The sequence below is a fragment of the Paroedura picta genome, chromosome 15, assembly GCF_049243985.1.
Source record: "Paroedura picta isolate Pp20150507F chromosome 15, Ppicta_v3.0, whole genome shotgun sequence".
NCBI lineage: Eukaryota > Metazoa > Chordata > Lepidosauria > Squamata > Gekkonidae > Paroedura > Paroedura picta.
In genome coordinates this window covers 15,745,617-15,767,214 of record NC_135383.1, presented here as the reverse complement: position 1 = coordinate 15,767,214, position 21,598 = coordinate 15,745,617, and the positions used below count along the sequence as shown (strand labels likewise).

The window sequence follows — 21,598 nt, the reverse complement described above, 5'->3', positions numbered from 1 at the left end:
TCAAAGAAAAGATGACCAGCTTAAGAGTGGACGTACAAAGTTTCGGCCCTGTATTTAGCTTTTTGTTTTTCTACTTTGAGAATGCGATGGGGAGATCCAGCCCCTGTATATCTGGCATTCAAGACTCTGTCAAACGTCCCCCAGGGAGGGATTTTGCACCTCTGAAATCTAGAGCTGTGGGGATGACTCATTTTTAAATGCATGATCGGGTCACTGAACCATGATCTCCTAAGGATGAGCCAGTTTGGTGTAGTGGTTAGGAGTGCGGTCTTCTAATCTGGCATGCCGGGTTCGATTCTGCACTCCCCCACATGCAACCAGCTGGGTGACCTTGGGCTCGCCACGGCACTGATAAAACTGTTCTGACCGAGCAGTGATATCAGGGCTCTCTCAGCCTCACCCACCTCACAGGGTGTCTGTTGTGGGGAGAGGAATGGGAAGGCGAATGTAAGCCGCTTTGAGCCTCCTTCGGGTAGGGAAAAGCGGCATATAAGAACCAACTCTTCTTCTTCTTCAAAACGGCAAACCTCTTGGCTCAGCCTTATGTTTGATCTTGAAGCAGGCCTGATTCTGATTGGGGGCGGGGGCTATCTGGTGGTGCTGCTGTGTGACTCCTGTTGCCCTTGCTCCTTAGCTACGCCATTGCTGACAACGCTTACCGAGCTCTGCGCACGGAGAGGAAGGACCAGTGCATCCTGATATCTGGGGAGAGTGGAGCCGGCAAGACTGAGGCCACCAAGAAGATCCTGCAGTACTATGCTGTGACCTGCCCAGCCAGTGACCAGGTGGAAACTGTGAAAGACAGGCTCCTGCAGTGCAATCCGGTCCTTGAGGTAACCTACTGTTTGTGCTTCTTAAGCAAAAAAAGCTTATATACAATGCACTGGGCTGTGGAAGGGCATTGTCCAGACCAGGAGAGATCAGGCCATGCCTCCATATGTCTCTTGATGAGAGCAGGGGCAGATGGAGTGTGATTTGGTCCACATTCTGTGAAGGACAAAGAGACGACTCTGCATTCAGTTTGGTAATCTATACCAAGGATCTCCGATGTGGTGCCCACAAAGTATTTTTCGAAAAATGGGTGGGGGCAGATGAGGTTTTGTGTTGTTCACTGGGGAGCTGATTGGCTGATCAGATTTTTAAAAATCTTGCTTAGGAGACCCGTGCCCCCAAAGCAAAGGGATCTTCATTGAATGACCAAAGGTCAATTGTGTGGGTAGGCAGGACATTTTTAAGACTGTGTTCATTCAAAAAGCACCCTGTTAAGCAGGGATTCAGCTCGTAATGTCAGAGAGTCACTAATAGTTATGCATAAGCTCAATCCCTGGCATGTTATGGCCCTCACTGTCTCCTGGGGGTGGCTGTTTGGTGCTGATGCCTACTGCCCTTTGTCCAATTTCCAAATGAGCCTGCTGGCTCAAAATGTTTGGGACCTCTGAGCTACACTCTACTGAAATGGAGTGCTTGGAGTGTCTGTGGTTACCAGCCAATCTGACCCCAGCAAATAGTCCACGCATGGGGACCGATTAAGCAGTGATTGTCAAAAACAAAGCTACTCAGGTGACAAACTTTGGCCTGCATCTAATGACGAACAGATCTGGTGGCCTTCACGCAGCGGCTGGACAAACACTTGGTGCTCGAGGCCAGCCTTTCTCAAATTTCTTACTGTTAAGAAACTACTGAGGTATCCTTCTGGCTTTGAGAAATCCCAGAAGTCATGCGATTTTGCAGAATATGGCTGGGAAGCAGAGCTGTGAACACGCCCACCCGCGGCCCCTCCCCTTCCCACCACCTCCAGGCCCATCACTGGCTGTTTTTGGAGGGGGTGAGTGGGTCGACATGACCATATATGGTTGTATCACCCGATAAATGTTTAATTCTAAAAATATATTCAAACTTAATTCACGCCCACCCATTTGGGAAACCCTTCCAGGGCCATCAAGAAGTCCCAGGGTTTTATGAAACTCTGGTTGAGAAAGCCTGCATCATATGACCCCTTCCAAATCTATGGTTCTATGGTCATGGCCCATCCCCAGCCCAGTTACGCTCCTGCCTGCCCCACCCCGCATCTCTCCTGATCATCTCTTGGGAAGTGGGGGAGCCTGGTGGCATCTGTAGCTGCTAACGGCCCTCTGCAATCAGCAGTCACTGGCCAGCTGTGTCTTGGGAGGGAGCCAGTTTGGGAGTGGCCGGGCAAGCTGCCTTCCTCCGTAAGCAGAGGCTGACGGCTTTCTCATCTTTCTCTTTCTCATCTTTCTCTTTCTCATCAGGCGTTTGGAAATGCCAAAACCCTGCGCAATGACAATTCCAGCCGCTTTGGGAAATACATGGACGTCCAGTTCGACTACAAGGTGTGTGCTTGGAAACTGCTTCCATTTGGGGGAATTCTCTGTTAGGAGTTTGGGGCTGTGAAGAAGTAAAATGCTATTCTAGTGCAGCTGAGAGAGAGAGAGAGAGAGAGAGAGAGAGAGAGAGAGAGAGAGAGAGAGAACTGGCTTTGGGTAATTGGGTAACTGCTCTTTTCTGTTATTCATGTGGACAAATTGTTAAGAGTTGCAGTCTTCATTGGTAAGGCACTCTGTCACAGAGTTTAAGCCAGGCTGCAGGGACGTTCCCTGGTGAGTCCAAAGCGAATCTGGCCATTCCAAACCACATCGTCTCCCTTTCTCCATCACCTGGCAAACGCTGTGGCCAATCAGGTCTTTGCTGTGACCCCTTTTCTGCCCTGCTTATCCTTGCACTCATTTCTGCCTCTTCTCATCCACAATGTTGGCTTCTTTGTTTGGCTTAGGGAGCTCCTATCGGGGGCCACATCCTGAACTACCTTCTGGAGAAGTCCCGGGTTGTGCACCAGAATCACGGAGAGAGGAATTTCCATATATTCTACCAACTGCTGGAGGGAGGCGAGGAAGAGCTGCTCAGGCGGCTGGGGCTTGAGAAGAACCCCCATCAGTATCATTTCCTAGTGAAGGTATGGGAGCTTGACTGGCAGAGGCACCCTGGCATAAAAAAAAAAAAAGCAAGCAGAAACCTTTGAAGAAAATATTTGGGAAGGAAGATTTAGAAACTCCTTAGAAACCAAGAAGCTCCAAACCAAATAAATATCCTTGAATGAATTTGCAGAAAATATTCCATTGTTGTGTCATCTGAAACACTCCATAAGACAAGAGATCAAATGTTTTTGGTGTAATTGTTAACAATCTTATACATAACATGTGATTCATACTTCTGACAATATACGGAAGGTTCCAAAGACTCCCATTGGTGGAATCTCCCCTCTCCCAGGGCCAATTGCTGCTCTTGCTCGAGATTCCGCACCCCCACCTCCCTTCAGGCCTACTCTGAAGGGAGCCTTTAACAGCCCCTGAGTGGAGGGAGGTATTTCCAAGAGCAATGCAGGGGATTCTGTGGGCATGGGTGTGCATCCCTTTTGAGAGGTGGGGAAAGCTTTCCCATTCTGTCTAAGGCCACAGAAAAGCTCCTCCTCACTTAAAATACTGCTGAGGCCAGCCTCGCTGCTGAAGGGAAGAGGCAGTCAAGCCATGCATGTCTCTTCTTCACAACTCTCTGAATGCTTGAGGCCTACCGCACAAGGTTGTTGTGGAGATGAAAATGGATGCTGTTGCGTCCTCAAGTGTTTTATCTCCACAATCACCTGTATGGGGGGCCTTACATGTTTCTTCGACACAACACCCCGTCCATCCTCCAAAGCAGCCATTTCCACTTGGGGAGCTGATCTTTATACTTTGGAGATGAGCTGGAATTCCAGGAGCTCTCCAGGCCCCACCTGGAGGTTGGCTACCCCTGGGTTGGAAAAATTCCCTGAAGTCTGGAGGTGGGGCTTCAAAATGGTACAATGCTCCAGAGTCCTGGCATTAATACTTAGTGGGTACCTACTGAATGTTATAGCACTTACTGTATTTTTGCTGTATGGATAAGATCCCTTTATGTGGCTTGTACACTCAGGGGGGTAGTTGTGTCGGCCTGGAACAGAAGAACAAAGTTTGAGTCCAGGGGCTTCTTTAAGGCCAACAAAGTTTCGTTCTGGGCACAAGCTTCAGTGTGCCAAAGCTCATACCCAGAATAAAACTTTGCTGTTCTTACAGGTGCCCCTGGACTCATAGCCTCTGCATATTTGGCCCTTGAGGGTTGAACAGTGAGCACTGATGAGGACAGCAATACCCAGCAGGGTCTGATCTCTTGTTCTACGACAGACAAGAGAGATAATTCACCTGTCACAATTACTTTGGAACTTTCCCCACATTTAGGTTATTTATTTGCTTGGAATCTTACTGGTTTCTAAACATAGATTCAAATGGGTAGCCGTGTTGGTCTGAAGTGGCACAATAAAATCAGAGTCCAGTGGCACCTTTAAGACCAACAAAGATTTATTCAAGGCGTGAGCTTTCGAGTGCAAGTCTGGGTCTGAGGAAGAGTACTTGCTCTTGAAAGCTCATGCCTTGAATAAATCTTAAAGGTGCTACTGGACTCTGATTTTAGTGGTTTCTGAACAGTAGGTCTGTTCTTGATTCCTATTTTGTGTTTGTTTTGTTTTTTGGTTTCGGGGTCGGCTGTAGGTTTAATTCTGCCTTCTCTTGACACGCCTTTTAATGGCACTCTGGCATGGTGTGGCAGTCTTGTGGTGTGCTGGGCAACTCTTGGGCATAAAACGCCCTCAGTGTCTGCAGGTTCTTAGTGTGGGGCGTTGCTGTTTTGGCCAGAGGTGTGTATTGCCCTGAACATGAAGGATGGCATGGCGTGTCATGCCCATTAAGACTCATCCACCTTTGTGCTCCTGTTGTTCTGAGTGCATCGGCTGGGAAGACAGGTCTCTTCCTTTAGGCAAGAGAGTGTCTTGGCAGAACGGCTGCTGGAATGCTGCTTCTCATCCGTGGGGTCCCCTCACCTTTTTTCCCACTTTCATTTCCAGGGCCAGTGTGCAAAAGTCAGCTCCATCAACGATAAGAACGACTGGAGAGTGGTGCGCAAGGCCCTGTCGGTCATTAACTTCAATGAGAGCGAGGTGGAGGTGAGCGGTACCCCTGTCTTCCCTCCGAGGGACTCTTCCCTGGGAGGAGGGAGGGGGACTTGCATCCCCACCCTCTCCCTTCGTGTGGAGGGGGAGGGGGAGCTGGTTCTTAGTCTCCGCCTTGCTGCTCTTCTCCTGCAGAATCTGCTGAGCATCATCGCCAGCGTGCTGCATTTGGGAAACGTGCAGTTTTCAGCCGACGAACAGAGCAACGCTCAAGTGACCACGGAAAACCAGATCAAATACCTGGCCAGGGTGAGTATGGGGGAGATTGTGGGGCGAGCAGTTGGGATCCTCAGATCCCTTGATGATTCCTTCTTATTTGTTTAATTCAGTTCTTTATTATTGTATTTGATGATTGACACTCTCAGCCCGGCCGGCTCATGGCGGTTTACATAAAACGTTAAAACCCAATAAAACCCCAGTATAAAACTGATATTGGTGGTGGCCGATCATCAATCTATGACATCCCCCGTGCCATCTCCTCAACCCTCCCATGGCAGCCCCCGTTGCCCTGGAGGATATTCACAGGTGACGTCTGGCCTAGGGGGCTGCAGGGCTGTGGGGGGAGGGGCCAGATCTTACTGCCCCAGCCCCAACCAAATGCCTGGTGGAAGAGCTCCATCTTGCAGGCCCTGCAGAACCCAGATAGCTCTGTCAGGGCCCTCAGCTCTTCTGGGAGCTCATTCCACCAGGTCAGGGCCAGGACCAAAAGGGTCCTGGACCTGATCGAGGGCAGGCGTACCGCCAGACACAACTCACAAGAACTCCTCCTCTGCCACAAATCTTGTGAGTCTTAATGCTCCTGGACTCCAGCTCTTTTCTGCTGCTCCAGACAGACTGACGCGGCTGCTTTATGGTGCAGCTGTTTTATGGTGCAGCTGATGGTAACTGGGTTTTTTTTCCTGCTTGTAGCTCTTGGGCGTTGAAGCCGCTCTGCTCCGGGAAGCTCTGACCCACAAGAAGATCATTGCAAAGGGGGAAGAGGTGAGAGAACTATCGGGCTGCACAGCTTCTTCTGCGGGAGAACGTCTGCTTGGCGTGCAGAAGGTCCCCAGTGCAATCTCCAACACTTGCAGTTGAAAGGGCATAAAAGGCCTCTGCCTGTAACCCTGGAGGCCCTTTGCCAATCTGAGTAGACAAGATCTTTCTTGGTGGTACAATTCAGCATAAGACACCTTCCTGTATTCAACTGTTCCTTTAAGGGAAGGACTGTGGCTCAGTGGCAGAATATCTTCTTGGCACGCAGAAGGTCCCCGGTTCAATCCCCTGCATCTCCAGCTTAAAATCAACCAGGTAGTAGGTGCTGTGAAAGACATCTGCCTGAGACCATGGGGAGTCACTGCCAATCTGATGGACCAACAGTCTGATTCATTTTAAGGCAGCTGCATGTTTGTTTCTGGTGCTGGACAATGACCAAAGCAAGTTTCCCTGGATAGATTGCATTTCTGTGTCCTTTGGTATTTTAAACTTATTATTATGATTTATTTTCTTATTTATATACCGCCACTCATCCAATGGTCTTGCGGCGGTTCACACAATTTAAAACAATAAAACCCCATTAAAACACCCCTTACAACAATACAAGATGGAAAGACTCTATCCAGTCTCCCCCCCCCCCCCCCCGTTTAACTGGAGGGTCAAGTTTTCTTCCATTGGGAGTGAGGAGCCAGATCTAATAGGCATCAAAGAAGGGGGGGGGGGGTCCTCTGATGGCAACACTGGGATTCCACCCTGCCCTCAACTGTATGCCTGGCGGAAAAGCTATCATTATTAATTATTATAATAGTGATAAGAATAGTATTTATTACCAGCCTTTTCTCTTTGTACTCAGTGCGGGTACATCCTAATTAAAACATACAGAATAATAAAATAAATGAATGCATACAATAAATAACTAAAAGTGGGCACAGCTATGGCTGCTGGCAGTGATGGGCTTGTTATCCGCTTCTCTGCAGCTGATCAGCCCCCTCAACCTGGAGCAGGCAGCGTATGCCCGAGACGCTCTTGCCAAGGCGGTGTACGGGCGCACGTTCTCCTGGCTCGTGAACAAGATTAACAAATCACTTGCGTACAAGGTGAGCTCGCCAGAATGGGCAGCGGGACCGTGCGACTTCCTGGTGGCCTGCTCCCCAGGTGGTGAGTCCCAGAGTAGACCAAAGACTCTGGAACATTACCGAAGGGTGGCTTTCAGAGGGGTGGAGAGCGGTCCCTGCCTCTCTGGTCATCTCTGATCCCTTTTGGCAGGAGATGGAGAATCCAGGCTGGAGAAGAAGCTCCACTGTCCTTGGGCTGCTGGACATCTATGGCTTTGAAGTATTCCAACACAACAGGTGAGTTTCCCAGCACCCTCGAGTGCTGCTCTGCCCTCTTCCTTGCGTGCTGAGAGGGAAGAGAGTCATGCATTGGTTTTAGACCCTTTGCAGAAGAGCACCAGGCATAAGAGGAGGTTGGAGAGCTTTTGGGGGATTAGGGACTGCCAGAAGTCACCTTTCGTGTGCCTGCATGAATGGCAACACAGTAAGCACCACAGGCTTACTGGAGAGCATGGCCAAGGAGCTGCACATGGAAAGATGAATGTGACTTCCTTGATGCTGCAGCTGAGGGGCCCCCTGGGGAGGATTCTGAGAAGAGCTAAACTACACACACTCTTTCTCTTTCTCTGAGGGAAGGTTGCCATTACCTTAGTGGAATGACTGTCTTGCTTTTTTGCAGCTTTGAGCAGTTCTGCATCAACTATTGCAATGAGAAGCTGCAGCAGCTCTTCATCGAGCTCACGTTGAAGTCTGAGCAAGAGGAGTACGAGGCCGAGGGCATTGCGGTAAGAACCGGTCCCTCAACAGCATGAGGCATGCTTACATTTCCTGCTCTGGTGGCAGCAGAGGCTGGCTTGCCATTTGAGGCGCATCCTGGCTGTGTCCCTTTCTCCACAGTCATGGAGATGTCCAGCGCTGTTCTTTGTCTCTCTGGTGAGAGGGAGTGCTGAGGGCGTTCTCCTGCCAGCCGTTTAGCAGTCTGTTCCCTGCTGGGAATTGGCTGTGCTGTGCAGATTTTAGTTACACGTTTCATCTTCGTGCGGAGCTGTTCCGCCAGGCCTATGGTTGAGGCCAGAAGAATAACATCTGGACCTCCGTGCCAGAAATCCACCCAGTTAGACAACCCCTCCAGTCTCTGTGCAACTCTTATAGGGGCACATTTTTAAAGGAGTCGGTTTTTATTATTTTATTGTAAAAATATTTTATTGTGACTTGGTTGTCAACTGCCCTGAGCCCGCCAAGAGAGGGCAGTGTAGAAATAAAACCATTCATTCATTCATTCATTCATTCATTCATTCATTCATTCATTCATTCATTCATTCATTCATTCATTCATTCATTCATTCATTCATTCATTCCATCATGTTTGGAATGTTCATTGCTTTCATCTATTCATATTGTATTTTGGGGTGGGGCTGTTCCTTTAGAAAGGAACGCTGCTACAAAAGTCAGCCTATGTTGAGGCTGAGGCTGAAGAAGGGCCTGGATTCACAGGTTTCTCCCCTGGCCTACCTCTCTGTGGGGCAGATGCTGCGAATCTGTTGGGTAGCTCCCCTCCGCTTTGGAACTCGTCACTCATTTGAGTCCTGGGTCGTATCCGGGGTCTCTCTCAGCCTCCGTTTTGTTTGCCCCCCTTTGTGAATTGTAGTGGGAGCCGGTCCAGTATTTTAACAACAAAATCATCTGTGATTTGGTGGAAGAGAAATTCAAAGGCATCATTTCCATTCTGGTAAGTCACTGAGAGTGTTTGGAAGAATGGGGAAGGGAAGAGTTGGGTGATGGCGAGGTGCTCCCCTGGCGAGATCCAGGAATTTGTTGCTGTGGCTTTGGAAGTGAAACTTATGTGATGTCAAAACCATGTCTGTTTTTGCCATTTTGGCCAGTTTTGTTCTCTGTCTGTGTCATTGCTCAGTTTAGAGGTTCAGGTGTGAATTATCTCAGTAGAACGTGAATTATAGTGCCCGATTATCATGCCAGTATTGTCTCTAGCTGCCGCTGGAATGCAATTGGGTCTCTTGGACAAACGGAACCAGGCAATCCGGGACTCTTCATGGCCAAAACTGCTGTAGGGGGGGATTAAAACGGAGCAGACGTCACCTCACGTCAATCTTAGCAAAGAATTGTAGGCCTACTAGCATGGTTATCTTTTGCAATAAAGAAAATTTTCTTTGAACGGTGTTTTCCTATTGAAGGCAATCGGCTAAAACTTCAGAGATTCCCAAGACTTACTTGGGTTGACTTCTGCTCCTTTTTAACCTCTTTTAATGCAAATAACGGATGCATGTCGAGAGGCCAGGCAGGGAGCTTGCAATGGTATCAATAGGATTCTCAACCCTCTTCCAGGGGGGCCAGCAATATGAAGGGTTGCTGGCGTAGCTTCCAGGGAAAGCTGTCGTGTTGCAGCCGGTGGCCAGCAAAGCTTTGCAAACAGAGGCTGGTCTTTACACTTTCCCCTTGTCTCTCGATGTGTCTATACGGCAGCCTCAAACCCTTCCATACCAGGCATCCCCACAGCGGCCTTTAGCAGGATGTTTTTCTTGCCCTAAAGAACAAGGAGCCTTTTCCTACACTTGTGCCCTCCCCTTCCTGCAGCATCTTCTTCCAGAGCAGGTGTTGAGCCCAGTAGCACCTTAAAGACCAATGAGATTTCCCAGGACATAAGCATCTGAGAGTTAAAAGACTCTTCATTGGATACAAGAGCTTTGACTCTCAAACGCTTCTAACCCAGAAAACCTTGATGGTCGACTGGACGAATCTCACTCTTGACTGGCAGAACAAAACAGCTGCCCACCTGAAGCCTTCTGCTCTTAGAGGAGACAGTAAGGGTTCGGTCCACCAGTCAAGGCTACAGGCAGTGAATTGACTCTCATTTGGCACAAGCATTTGGCACGAGCATGCAAAAGACGGCTTCCCAGGGCACTGCTGGACTTCCATGTTCCCATTTCCCCTCTGCAGGACGAGGAGTGTCTGAGGCCAGGAGAAGCTACAGACATGACCTTCTTGGAGAAGCTGGAGGAGACGATAAAGAATCACCCTCACTTCCTCACGTGAGTGTCCCGGGGTGGTCCTGGGAGGCAAGCGTAGTCCGGATGAAGTAGGTCAAGGGCTTGCGAGCCTGATTTTTCCACCAGGCGTTTTAAAGCGACCTGCCTCCTTTAAAGGGTCAGTGCAGCTGACACCCCCAAAGCATAAGGAGATCTCCACTGCAATCCTTTCCTTGTAGTACAAGGAGTGCCAGGTTGATTTTTGCATGGCCCAGCATCTGCCAATCCTCCTTGAAACAGTCATGGATGGCCTTTTGTCTGCTGGCCTGCCCTTCCCACCATGCTGCCCTGTGGTTTCCCTTGGCCCCCAATTCTGTTGAGCAGTATCTCTCTGAAGGACTCATACAGGCTGGCTGGTTCTGGACTCTTGCTTCCTTTTAGTACTCGCCTGTGAAGACCAGCCCAGTTCTCCCTCCCTGTCACCAGGCCTGAGTTTGCTTTTTCTCCTTAGGCACAAGCTGGCAGATGCAAAGACACGGAAGTCTTTGGGCCGGGAAGAATTCCGTCTCCTGCATTATGCTGGGGAGGTTACCTACAGCGTCTCAGGTAAATGTCTTCTGTGTATTTATGCCACTCTGTTTCGGTCCTAGCCAGTTGTGTTTCCCTGCACCTGAATCCTGACCCACCCCCAGCTGTTTTTTTCCCCGTGCGCCTATGTCATCCTTTCTCAACTTTATTGTTGAGAACCCCCTGAAACATTCTTCAAGCTTCAAGAAACCCCAGAAGTGGCACAATCGTGCAGAATGTGGTTGGGAAGTATAGCTGGGTACATGCTCACCTGGGGCTCCGCCCCTTCCCACCCACTCCCAGCCCCTCATTGGCCATTTTGGAGGGTTTCGGCATAACCATATATGGTCATATCATCTGATATGGGCCTTCAAGAAACCCTGGTTGAGAAAGCCTTACGTATGCCCTGAGCCGTCAAAAGCTTCCTTTTTCTCTTTGCTCAAGTTCTTGATTTCCCGTTTTCCTTCCAAGGTTTTCTGGATAAGAACAATGACCTTCTTTTCAGGAACCTGAAGGAGGTGAGTGAGTGCCAGCCAGGAGACAGCAGAACAACGTTAAGGGGTTGGCTGTATCTGTCCGTTCACGGGTGGGCAGAGACACAAGAAGGATGATTACCCATTCTCCAAAGACCAGGCAGCCCCTGCAGATTTGGTGGGATTACCTGTGGGTCCCTTTGCCCCCCTTCCAGGTCATGTGCAACTCGGAGAATCCCATCATCAATCAGTGCTTTGAGAGGACGGAACTGACGGACAAGAAGAGGCCAGAGACGGTAAGAGTTGGAGCCCCTTGGGGAGCAGAAGGCTCTCTGGCCTTGGAGGGCTAGTTCACCGACCTGGCTTAGGTCCCCTCAAGCAGGCTGGGTTTTCTCACTTGTTTTCGCTTGACTCCTCCTTTCTTGCAGGCGGTGACTCAGTTTAAGAACAGCCTCTCAAAGCTGATGGAGATTCTGATGTCTAAGGAGCCGTCTTACATTCGCTGCATTAAGCCCAATGATGCCAAACAGGCCGGTATGTCTGAGTGGCAGACTTCCTTTGAGGCTGCTCCTCTCTCAGGTGTTCCTTTGATTTTACCAAACCCCCCCCCCCACCTCCCCATGCTGGGAAAGGTCCAAGGGGGATTCTGAGCCTGTCTCTGCCTGACCAAGCTGCCCCATTCAACTAACTTTGTTCCAGCCAAGATCTGAATCCGGGTTCACTTAATCTGTAAAGTGCTTCCTGAGGTCGTGGCAGAAGCTAAGGTTCCCGGAGGCACAGCCAGTTTCTGGATTTCAAGAGGAGGTGGATTGCTGGCTTGACAGCCATGACGGCATGCTTCCTCTGCTCTGGGGCTGGTCAGCCCAAGGGTCCGTTTATCGGCACCTAGAGCCCTTCCTCACCCAGAGAGATCTACAGACTTCTGAGCTGTTTGGTGGCACAAGGGGACTAATTCCTGTGGCCATTCTCCCTTGAGAGCCGTCTTGGTGTAGTGGTTAGGAGTGGCGGCCACTAATCTGACGAGCCAGGTTTGAATCCCCACTCCTCCATGTGCAGCCATCTGGGTGACTTGGGCTAGTCACAGTCCTGTTAGAGCTGTTCTTGCAGAGCAGTTCTCTCAGAGCTCTCTCAGCCCCACCTCCCTCACAGGGAGCCTGTTGTGGGGGGAGAGGACAGGTAGGCGATCGTAAGCCACTTGGAGACTCCTTCGGGTAGCAAAAAGCGGGGTGCAAAAAAAAAAGCTCTTTGTCTTTGATTGTGATTGTTTCTAGGCCGTTTTGATGAAGTCTTGATCCGGCATCAAGTCAAATATCTGGGCTTGATGGAGAACCTGAGGGTGCGAAGAGCTGGCTTTGCTTATCGGAGGAAATACGAAATCTTCCTCCAAAGGTAGGGGACGAGGGCAGCGGCCATCTCGGTGGCACGGATGCGTTTCTCACCAGCACTACACACAGGTGTTCCCAGGGCTGGCATCAGTTGCTGGATCTCAGGGCAGCTGGCTGGGCCCGCTGCCAGTGACCTCACCCCTCCCTTGCTGCCCGTATGCCCTTTCCGCACCCACTGACTTGCAAGCCCTCTGCCACCCGAGTTCCCAGCCGTATGCACTGCCCAGCCGTGTCAGGGAACGGGCATGTGAGAGCCTCTGTGACTGCAGGGGATGGGGGAAGACTGCCTAGGCATATGGTCAGTGGCAAGAGGGGGTGCTGATAGGCTGGAGCACTCTCTGTCCAGGCTCCCCCACCATTTGGAACTGGACCTGCTTTCTCTTTTCATTCACACACACATGCAAAATACCTTTATTGGCATGAAGCAGATTAGCAAAATGAACAGAGATAGTCAGGATACATCCATCAGTTTAAGTTTAAAACTCTCTTTTCCTTGTGTGGCTGTTCTCTGCTTTCCAGGTACAAATCGCTGTGTCCCGAAACATGGCCCACCTGGGACGGAAGGCCCCATGACGGCGTGTCCGTGCTCTTGAAGCATCTGGGTTATAAACCGGAGGAGTTTAAGATGGGCAGGTTGGTGTCTCTAGCCGGAGCCTGGCTGCATCTCTCTCCCGGGAGCAGGGCAGAGTCTTAACGGTGTCTTAACGAGGGCAATTTATTCCCAGGACAAAAATCTTCATCCGGTTCCCCAAGACGCTGTTTGCTACAGAAGACGCCCTGGAAATCCGGAAGCAGAGCCTGGGTGCGTGAGAAGTTTTTACCAGATGCCTTTAAGATTGTACAGCCGTGTTAAGCTTTTGATCCTACTCACTCTTTGATCTCTTCTTCAGCCACAAAGATCCAGGCAAACTGGAGAGGCTTCCACCAACGGAAGAAATTCCAGCAGATGAAGAATTCAGGTAAAAAGGCGGGGACTCAATGTAGTTTTCTCTGTCCTCATTGGTTGATGCCGTCATCACCGTCAGTGAGTGAAGCAGTATACAGACATCTACCCCTGGGGTCCCCAACATGGTGCCCGTGGGCACCCATTGGGACTTTTGGACACTTTCTTGGTGCCCACCGTGCTTTCAGAAAGGGGACTGGTGTTTGTTGCCTGGAGACCAGCTTTAATTCTAGATCTCCAGCCATCCCCTGGGAGTTGGCATCCCTGTGCCCAGTGTCAGAATCACAAAGGTGCCCACACGTGACTTTCTGACCTAGAGTTACCAAAAGGAAATCACTTAATTAAAAGGCGCTGAAAACCAACAGCGGCAGCACCAGATACCAGGAGTGTCCAAAGTCCAAGCTGTGAGAATTGTGTTTATTCCCCGGGGGGGGGGGGGGTGCATTCAGAATGGGTGGAGCTGCCCAGAAGAACCCCTGCTCAGACTCAGAAAACCTTTATTGGCATACAATTTTTTAAAATGCTGATGTGGGCTCTGCAGGGGTCATTTTGAATGCAGCATTTCCCCCCCCCCCTTCATTATTTCCAGCCATCTCCATTCAGTCCTGGTGGCGTGGGACCCTGGGACGCCGCAAGGCTGCCAGAAAGAAATGGGCCGTCGGGATCGTTCGACGGTGGGTAAAAAATAATAAAAAAATAAAATGCATTGGCTTTACGTTTGGGGAAGGGGATCAGAGCAAGAACCCCCTCCTGCCCGTACTTCTTGGCAAGATTGTGGGGAGATGGGAGGTGCCAGTCAGATCAGGAGCTGGGTTTTTCCCTCCTAACCGAGCCAGCACGGTGTTGCGGTTAAGAACGGTGGCCTCTAATCTGGAGACTCGGGTTTGCTTTCCCTGCTGTTCCTCTACTTGCAGCCAGCTAGGCAACCTTGGGCTAGTCACAGTTCTCTTAGAGCAGGTCTCACAGTTCTCCGAGAGCTCCCTCCGCCCCACTTACCTCACAGGGTGCCTGTTGTGGAGAGAGGAAGGGAAAGGACTTTGTAAGCCACTTTGGGACTCCTTTGGGTTGTGGAAAGCAAGGAACAAAAATAGCTCTTCTTCTGCCTGTTTTCCCCCGCGTCAGATTCATCAAGGGCTTCATTTACCGGAACTACCCTCGCTGCTCTGAGAACGAATACTTCCTCGACTACATCCGCTACTCCTTCCTGATGACCCTGAAGCGCAAGCTACCCAGGAACGTCCTTGACAAGTCTTGGCCAACCCCCCCACCGTCGTTGCAAGAGGTAGATTCCTCAGGCATCCGCGGGTTTGGCCCACAAAAACGCTTTTCATCCTTTTCTTCCCTCTTCCTACAATCCACTGGCTTCTCTTTGCTCCGGTCCAAGATCCTCAAGTAAGGAAGAGGCAGTGTAGTCCAGGGACAGGTTTTGAACACAGGACTGGTCCCCCCACCCCCCAAAAAAGAATCAATGGCAAGTTACTGCTGCAGCATAGAAGCTGCCATTGGGAACTGCTTCCTGGAACTGCCGGCTGGATTGAAGTCCGGGCTCTCCGGCAGGGAGCTTGTTGGCTGGTATGGAACGGTTTGTGCCCCCCCTGGCAGAAAATATCTGCTTTAGACTTTTTCTTTCAAAAGTTTGTTTAGGTTTTTTTCCTGCCCCGCTTCGTTTCATTGTAATGCCCTTCATAATGCTGATGCCTCTGGACATCAGGCAGGAGGGAGGGAGCTGGGAATTTTCAGCATTAGGCACGGGGTTGGACTAGATGACCCTCAGGGAACTCTTTCAGCTCCATAATCCGAACATGTGCTGTTCATAGGATGGGAAGAGGGACACACACACACAATTTTCACAAGTGCTGAATAATACACTTCCAGTGCACTCTCTGAAGGTTGGATTTTACCGTGTGAAACGGCAAACTCCACTCAGAAAAGATTGCTGAAGTGCCTTGAAAGTGTGTTCATGAAAGCACCCATGATTAAATGTGGGGGTGGGGGAAGGGATTTGAGTCTTGTCTTAGCAGGGTTGCCTGTGGAGAGAGGAGGGGGGCAGCCCTGGCCGAGGGCCTCCCCTTCCCGCTTGCGGCTCCTGCCTGCTTCGCCCACAAAGTCCCGCCCTCCTGCCTTTCTCCCTCCAGGCGTCTCAGCTGTTGAGAGAGCTCTGCATGCAGAACATGGTCTGGACTTACTGCAAGAGGATCAGCCCAGAATGGAAGCTGCAGGTAAGAAGCCAAGAGCAAGAGGCTTCCCTGACAAACACCCCTTTCCACCCGGCGTCAGGGTCTTCCGGCCACCTTGCTCCTACCCTGGAAACTGGGGCTTGGGACCCCCACATGGGGTAGTTCACGTCTCCTAATGAGGTTTTATGCACAGTTGCCATTGGATGCCGTTGCTTGGTTTCATACTGCTGGTGTGCTGCGTGGGCGACTGATGGCGCATCTCCCTGTGAAACCATTTCTCCTTTGGACACGGACATCAAGTCAAAGCTGCCCTTCCGGTTGGCTGGTGGAGCCGCCATATCCCGGCTGCACTGACCCCGGCTCTCTCCTCTCCTCTCCCCCTGCAGCTAGAGCAGAAAGTGGTGGCCAGCGAGATTTTCAAGGACAAAAAGGACAACTATCCTCAGAGCGTCCCCAGGCTCTTCCTTAACACCCGCCTTGGTAAGTGCTGCTGAGGCTGGCCACAGTTTGGACTGTTTGATGAGCCTCTCTTAACCACCGACATCTCCTCGTTTCTCTTGGTAGGGAGCGAAGATATAAACGCCAAAGTCCTCCAGGTGATGGGGAACGAGCCGCTGAAGGTGAGCCTTCGGAGCCGGCCGGAGGAATTTCTCCAGCGGTTCGGCCGCTGAGGCGGTCAAGGGTGGGGGTCCTGCAGGCTTGGTCCAAGGGAGCGATTGCCCTGGTCTTTCTCAGGGAAAGGGCCCAAAGGAAGAAAGCCAGAAAGGCTTCCATGACCTGGCAACCTGAGCCCCATTAGAATCCCCACAGCCCAATGGGGGGGTTAAGGGTTAGCCTCTGTTCCATGACACCAAAAAGACACGTTTTGGAAACCCACTTTGTTCGTTTCAGTATGCAGTCCCTGTGGTCAAATACGACCGGAAAGGCTACAAGGCCAGAGCTCGTCAGTTGCTGCTCACCCAGAATGCAGTGGTGCTTGTCGAAGAGTCCAAAATCAAGCAGCGGATTGACTACGCCAACCTGACGGGTGAGCAAAGCTGGGCAGAGCATTGGCCGGCCTGGAGTCTGGGGAAGCCTCCTTAGCTGTGCTCTTGTGCTGTTTTCTCTGCTGTCCTTGCAGGCACGGCTGGGCTGGCTGTTTGGGACTCCCTGCCCCCCTCCCACCCCCACCGATCATTAATATTTTTTGTTTCTGAGATGTTAAGAGTCACCTCCTTCTGATTTGCTGGCCATTTTCTGGTTCAATAACAATGTAGCGGTCCATGCTGTTTTGTGGATGGTTCTTATGCACCCTTTGGGAACTGTGTGGGCAGAAACTGAGACAGCTGGGAGAATGCCTCTGAGCCACCCAGCGCGGTGTAGAGGTTAGGAGCTGTAGCTTTGGTGTAGTGGTTAGGAGTGCGGACTTCTAATCTGGCATGCCAGGTTCGATTCTGCGCTCCCCCACATGCAACCAGCTGGGTGACCTTGGGCTCACCACGGCACTGATAAAACTGTTCTGACCGGGCAGTGATATCAGGGCTCTCTCAGCCTCACCCACCCCACAGGGTGTCTGTTGTGGGGAGAGGAATGGGAAGGCGTCTGTAAGCCGCTTTGAGCCTCCTTCGGGTAGGGAAAAGCGGCATATAAGAACCAACTCTTCTTCTTCTTCCAATCTGGTGAGCCGGGTTTGATTCCCTGCTCCTCCACATGCAGCCAGCTGGGTGACCTTAGGCTCGCCACAGCACTGATAGAGCTGTTCTGACCTAGTAGTCCTGACAGAAGCTCTCTCAGCCTCACCTACCTCACAGGGTGTCTGTTGTGTGGAGAACAAAGGAAGGAGATTGTAAGCTGCTTTTGGAGAATGAAAAGCAGAATATAAACACCAACTCATCTTCCTTGGTTTTGCAGGCATCTCACTCAGCAGTCTAAGCGACAACCTCTTTGTTCTTCATGTGCTCCAGCAGGATAACAAACAGAAGGTAAGAGCTTCTGTCTGCAGGCAACAGCTATGACACAGCACGTTTCACTCTGATGTGGCAACTTGTGATGCGCAAACAAAAGTTAGGGGCCACATGAAACTCTGAGTGAGAACCAAGTATCACATGTAACGAAGCCAGTGAATATACAAAGAAATTAACATGTTATTGTAAACCCCCCCCCCCGAGGCTTATTGTGACCATTAAACATTGCAGAACCTCAAACAATTTAATCACTTTGGAAGAAAACATCTAGTCACATTGGGAAAGAAGGTATCTGAGGATATCTCTATCCATTTCTAGGCTGTCCTGTGGAATGTTTTGGGCTGGACGCAGGCAGATTAAATGGTTAGAATTTTTACACAGGATACTTGGTTCTCACTCGGTGACAGCTTGTGATGTGCAACTAATCTTGTCTACCAGCGGGGTAGGGTGGTTGATTTGGGGATGGGGAACTGGAACTGGCAGGGCCTCCTTCATGTCCTCCTTGGCAGTCCCAGAACTTCCCGCCCTCCCGACAAACCATCTTTGAAGAAGAACCCATCGGGAAAGACCTGTTGGGTTTGCTTTTCAGGGAGATGTTGTACTGCAGAGCGATTTTGTGATCGAGACGCTGACCAAGATTGCCATCTGTGCCAACAAAGTGAATAATGTGAACATCAACCAGGGCAGGTGAGTTGCCCGTGGCCAGGGAGGAACTAGTGGGAACTCTTGAAGTTAAGGCGAGGAATTTCTTGGCTGCCTCTGCTTACTGCGATGACTCTCTTTTGGAAGCGAGAAAACCTGTTGCCCAAGGCGTGTGAATTTTTCTGGCTGCGATTGTGCGTTTGGCTCCATATCCTAATTAAGAGCCCAGAGAGGCTAGTTTAGGTTGAACTTACCAGAGCCGGATCAGGTGGGCCATGCTTGGTACTAGGATGGAAGACCTCCCAGGAAGTGTGTGGAGGAAGGCAATGGCAAACCATGTCAGCTCTCTTGTTGGGAACACCTCATGGATGGGTTACCCATGAGTTGTTGTCACTTGGCAGTGCATTCATCGCCTTGTTGAATCCTGATGAACACAGTGGGTCCAAGACTGTGTCGTTAACCGAAAGTCCCAAGTCCTGGGGCATAGCGCGCTCATTGCCAGATCTGTCATGTGGCAACAGCAGCAGTGAGCTAATTCACAGGGCCATGGTGAGGATGTAGAGGAAGCGCTTGGGAATTGCGGGGACGGGAAAGCACTGCTCGGTGTGTTCATCTTATCGTGCTCATCTCATCTTGCCAGTGCTGTGTTGGTTGCGCAAGGACTGTCGGTTGTGCCCATTTACGTAGTCGCTGCCCACGCTGTGGCATCTTCAGAGCCTTGTGAAACGTAGCTGAGGCATAGCCTTAGTTGTGGGTTGCTGTGACCTCCTCTTCCTTCTCCGCAGCATAAAATTCACAGTTGGGCAAGGCAAAGAAGGCATCATCGATTTCACGTCGGGATCCGAACTCCTCATTGCCAAAGCCAAGAACGGCCATCTTGCTGTGGTGAGTGCAGTGGCTCAGGGCCTGTGAGTGTTCTGGAAGGACCTCCCCACCTCATCTAGGGGTTTGCTGCAGATGACTCATCTCTTAGCCAGCACGTTCAGCTCCCAGTCTGGTGCCAACAAGAAGAGCGACCCTGCTCTTCTGGGTCCAAAACTTACTCTTGGCCTCAAACTTCCATTGCCTCGGGCCTTTTCTGCTGTTTCTGGAGCAGCAAGCTGCTTCTTCTCCCAAACCTGCTATGCGCAGCCATCAAGGGGAGTCCTACCCTACCTACATCCCTTTTTCCCCACTGCTGGCTTTGCTGCGGAAGACATGGTCTTCCCGGGTTACGATCTTGGTTTTCTAACAGACATGGAGCACAGCTCCCTGTTGGCTAGGCTAAGGGGCAGCCCCTTTCTGGAGGCCTGGGCTTTGGACTAACCGCTGAAGGGCCCTAAAACCTGCCGTCTCTTTTGTGACCCGCATCTCCTCCTCAGGTGGCTCCTCGCTTGAATTCCCGATGACGAAAGCTGCCCGTGCGCAAGGACTTCCCTCCGACTCCTTCCCGTTCTCGTTGGCTGGACCTTTCCCCTGCCGCTCTTCCCAGAGGAGGCTCAGGGCCGCTTTACTGAAACCCTTTCTCGCTACCAAAGACCTGCACATCCAAAGAAGCAACCTTTTAATTGTATCCTTGGTTTACATCCTCCCGGGCAAAAGCCATCCTTCTTCCTTGTAGCGCGTGTGGCCTGCGCGGCCCCATCGACTCCCGATGCCCAGCAGCGAGCAAGAGAGAGAGAGAGGGGCAACCTGCAGCGTTGTATCGGCCAACTGAGCGAAATGCCAAACTTTATACTACACAATATTGTATGAAGAATTTTTTTTTTTCCTTTTAAGATTTTTTGACGATGCTTTGTATGAAAGTACTAAAAGCCATAATGTATAAAGGGGTACATTTTGTAAATACGACCACTTAGCTCGTGGCATGGGATGTTTGCACTACGGACGTCGATATTTCGGATCGGAAAGGCCTGGGGTGCTCTCGCGTCTTTCTTGCCTTCTCTAGGGTCATGGGGCTCGGCCAGCTGCAATGCCTCCCATCTCTCTTTGCTTTTCCCTACCTAGGGAGCCATTTGCTTGAATGGCTTAGCTGTACCTGCGCTGTGGCATCCCCCCCATGATGCCCACCAATACTTCCCCTGACTCCCACTGAGCTATTCAGTAAGCAGGTGGGACTGCAAGGCAAGGGGGTGCTGTTAGTGGCTGCTCTCCACTGCTGGAATAGCAGCAGCAGCCACTGGAGGACTGGGTCAACCCACAAGCACTTGTGGAGGGCCTTTCAATAATTCGTGGTTCCAGTCCCCACTTCACACTCCTTTTTGTGCCCCCTTCCTCCTCCCCCTCAGACTTTCTTTCCCTTCCGTGTTTAGAACATGGAGAGGTATTGCATCCTGACTACTCCCATTGCAGCCATTCGAGAGTAACACTCAATGCCCTTGATTCCAAAGGCCCTCAGCCCAAGAGTTGTGAAAAGAACTGGGCTAGTTCTGTAGAACAAGCTGACCTTCCTTTAAACCCCCATTCTCCGTTTACTTGAGGAATGCCTTTTCAGAGCAAGCAGGTAGCGTTTAGCTGTGGCTGGAGGAGCCCCCTTTCCCTGAGTCACAGGTGCTTCAAAGAGAATGTAATTTTATTTTAAAGCAACGTAATTGCTGCTACAACACTAATCTCCATTTGGGACAACAGAAGTCATTCACACCCATTCTTTTATTTACTAGCACTTTTATGTCAAAACGTTCTTTTGGCACACCTGACTGATACACGCGATGTCGTTTTGATTCAGAGGTTTTGCCTTTTTAATCATCTTATCCGCGCTTTTTTTCATTCTAACGTTTTTATTCGACAAAATTTTAGCCAGAGGGTAATGAAGTTCTGCTGCCACATGCCATTAAGACAAGGGTTGTGATTTTTTGTTCAGCCCCCCCAAAATGTTCATCTATCCTTCGTGGACAGGAGGAACAACTTAAGATACAAAAACCTGCAAACAAGCTTTCTTCCATGGTCCCACCTGTAAGAGATTTCCTCCAGGCAGGCTGAGTTGCATTACCGGCTAGATAGCTTGCGCATGATGTATCGTTTTTTGTTTCTTGCAGAAGCTCCTAACTGGCGCCAGTGGTCTTCAAAGGCCCAGTGGGATTTCTCTGTTTGGGGATAAATGCTGTTTATGGTGTCATGTATATAAGATACAATGCTCCATGCACTGTGCTAGGTAAATCAAGATTATACTTGCCAAATAAATTTTTACTAAAATGTTGTCGGTTTTACAGCAACTGATTTAAAGTATAACTGGCACGTTCAGGTCATCTCTAAAGGAAACCATGCATTTCACATTTGCGAGGGGCGCAAGGGAAGCTAGGAAACTCCCAAGATCCTGCACTTGCTTAACCCTGTTACGTTTGCTCTTTGCATCTATTAAGCCAAAAGAAAGGGGGGGGGAGGTTAAGACAACCCTTTATAATTTTTTTTTTTTGCTTGTAAGAATTTAGAAACAAATACTG

At 50.4% G+C, this 21,598-nt stretch overlaps 1 protein-coding gene across 3 annotated transcripts in view; it reads left to right on the top strand.

The window, feature by feature from the left end:
* MYO1C (myosin IC) overlaps positions 1 to 21,354 on the top strand; it is a 56,408-nt gene extending 35,054 nt beyond the window's left edge. For all 3 annotated transcript variants that reach the window (XM_077312493.1, XM_077312492.1, XM_077312494.1), the window contains exons 4-32: positions 635 to 833; positions 2,271 to 2,351; positions 2,792 to 2,971; positions 4,931 to 5,029; positions 5,171 to 5,284; positions 5,945 to 6,016; positions 6,988 to 7,107; positions 7,277 to 7,362; positions 7,745 to 7,850; positions 8,714 to 8,794; positions 10,021 to 10,112; positions 10,561 to 10,655; positions 11,088 to 11,134; positions 11,305 to 11,385; positions 11,518 to 11,623; positions 12,361 to 12,478; positions 12,994 to 13,107; positions 13,200 to 13,276; positions 13,365 to 13,433; positions 14,007 to 14,091; positions 14,540 to 14,699; positions 15,553 to 15,636; positions 15,981 to 16,074; positions 16,159 to 16,214; positions 16,486 to 16,621; positions 17,485 to 17,555; positions 18,127 to 18,224; positions 18,965 to 19,064; positions 19,541 to 21,354. In XM_077312493.1, coding sequence (XP_077168608.1) covers positions 635 to 833; positions 2,271 to 2,351; positions 2,792 to 2,971; positions 4,931 to 5,029; positions 5,171 to 5,284; positions 5,945 to 6,016; positions 6,988 to 7,107; positions 7,277 to 7,362; positions 7,745 to 7,850; positions 8,714 to 8,794; positions 10,021 to 10,112; positions 10,561 to 10,655; positions 11,088 to 11,134; positions 11,305 to 11,385; positions 11,518 to 11,623; positions 12,361 to 12,478; positions 12,994 to 13,107; positions 13,200 to 13,276; positions 13,365 to 13,433; positions 14,007 to 14,091; positions 14,540 to 14,699; positions 15,553 to 15,636; positions 15,981 to 16,074; positions 16,159 to 16,214; positions 16,486 to 16,621; positions 17,485 to 17,555; positions 18,127 to 18,224; positions 18,965 to 19,064; positions 19,541 to 19,567 — 2,848 coding nt within the window. In that variant the 3' untranslated portion in view covers positions 19,568 to 21,354. The remainder of the gene's footprint in view (positions 1 to 634; positions 834 to 2,270; positions 2,352 to 2,791; positions 2,972 to 4,930; positions 5,030 to 5,170; positions 5,285 to 5,944; positions 6,017 to 6,987; positions 7,108 to 7,276; positions 7,363 to 7,744; positions 7,851 to 8,713; positions 8,795 to 10,020; positions 10,113 to 10,560; positions 10,656 to 11,087; positions 11,135 to 11,304; positions 11,386 to 11,517; positions 11,624 to 12,360; positions 12,479 to 12,993; positions 13,108 to 13,199; positions 13,277 to 13,364; positions 13,434 to 14,006; positions 14,092 to 14,539; positions 14,700 to 15,552; positions 15,637 to 15,980; positions 16,075 to 16,158; positions 16,215 to 16,485; positions 16,622 to 17,484; positions 17,556 to 18,126; positions 18,225 to 18,964; positions 19,065 to 19,540) is intronic.
* Positions 21,355 to 21,598: the final 244 nt, after the last annotated feature.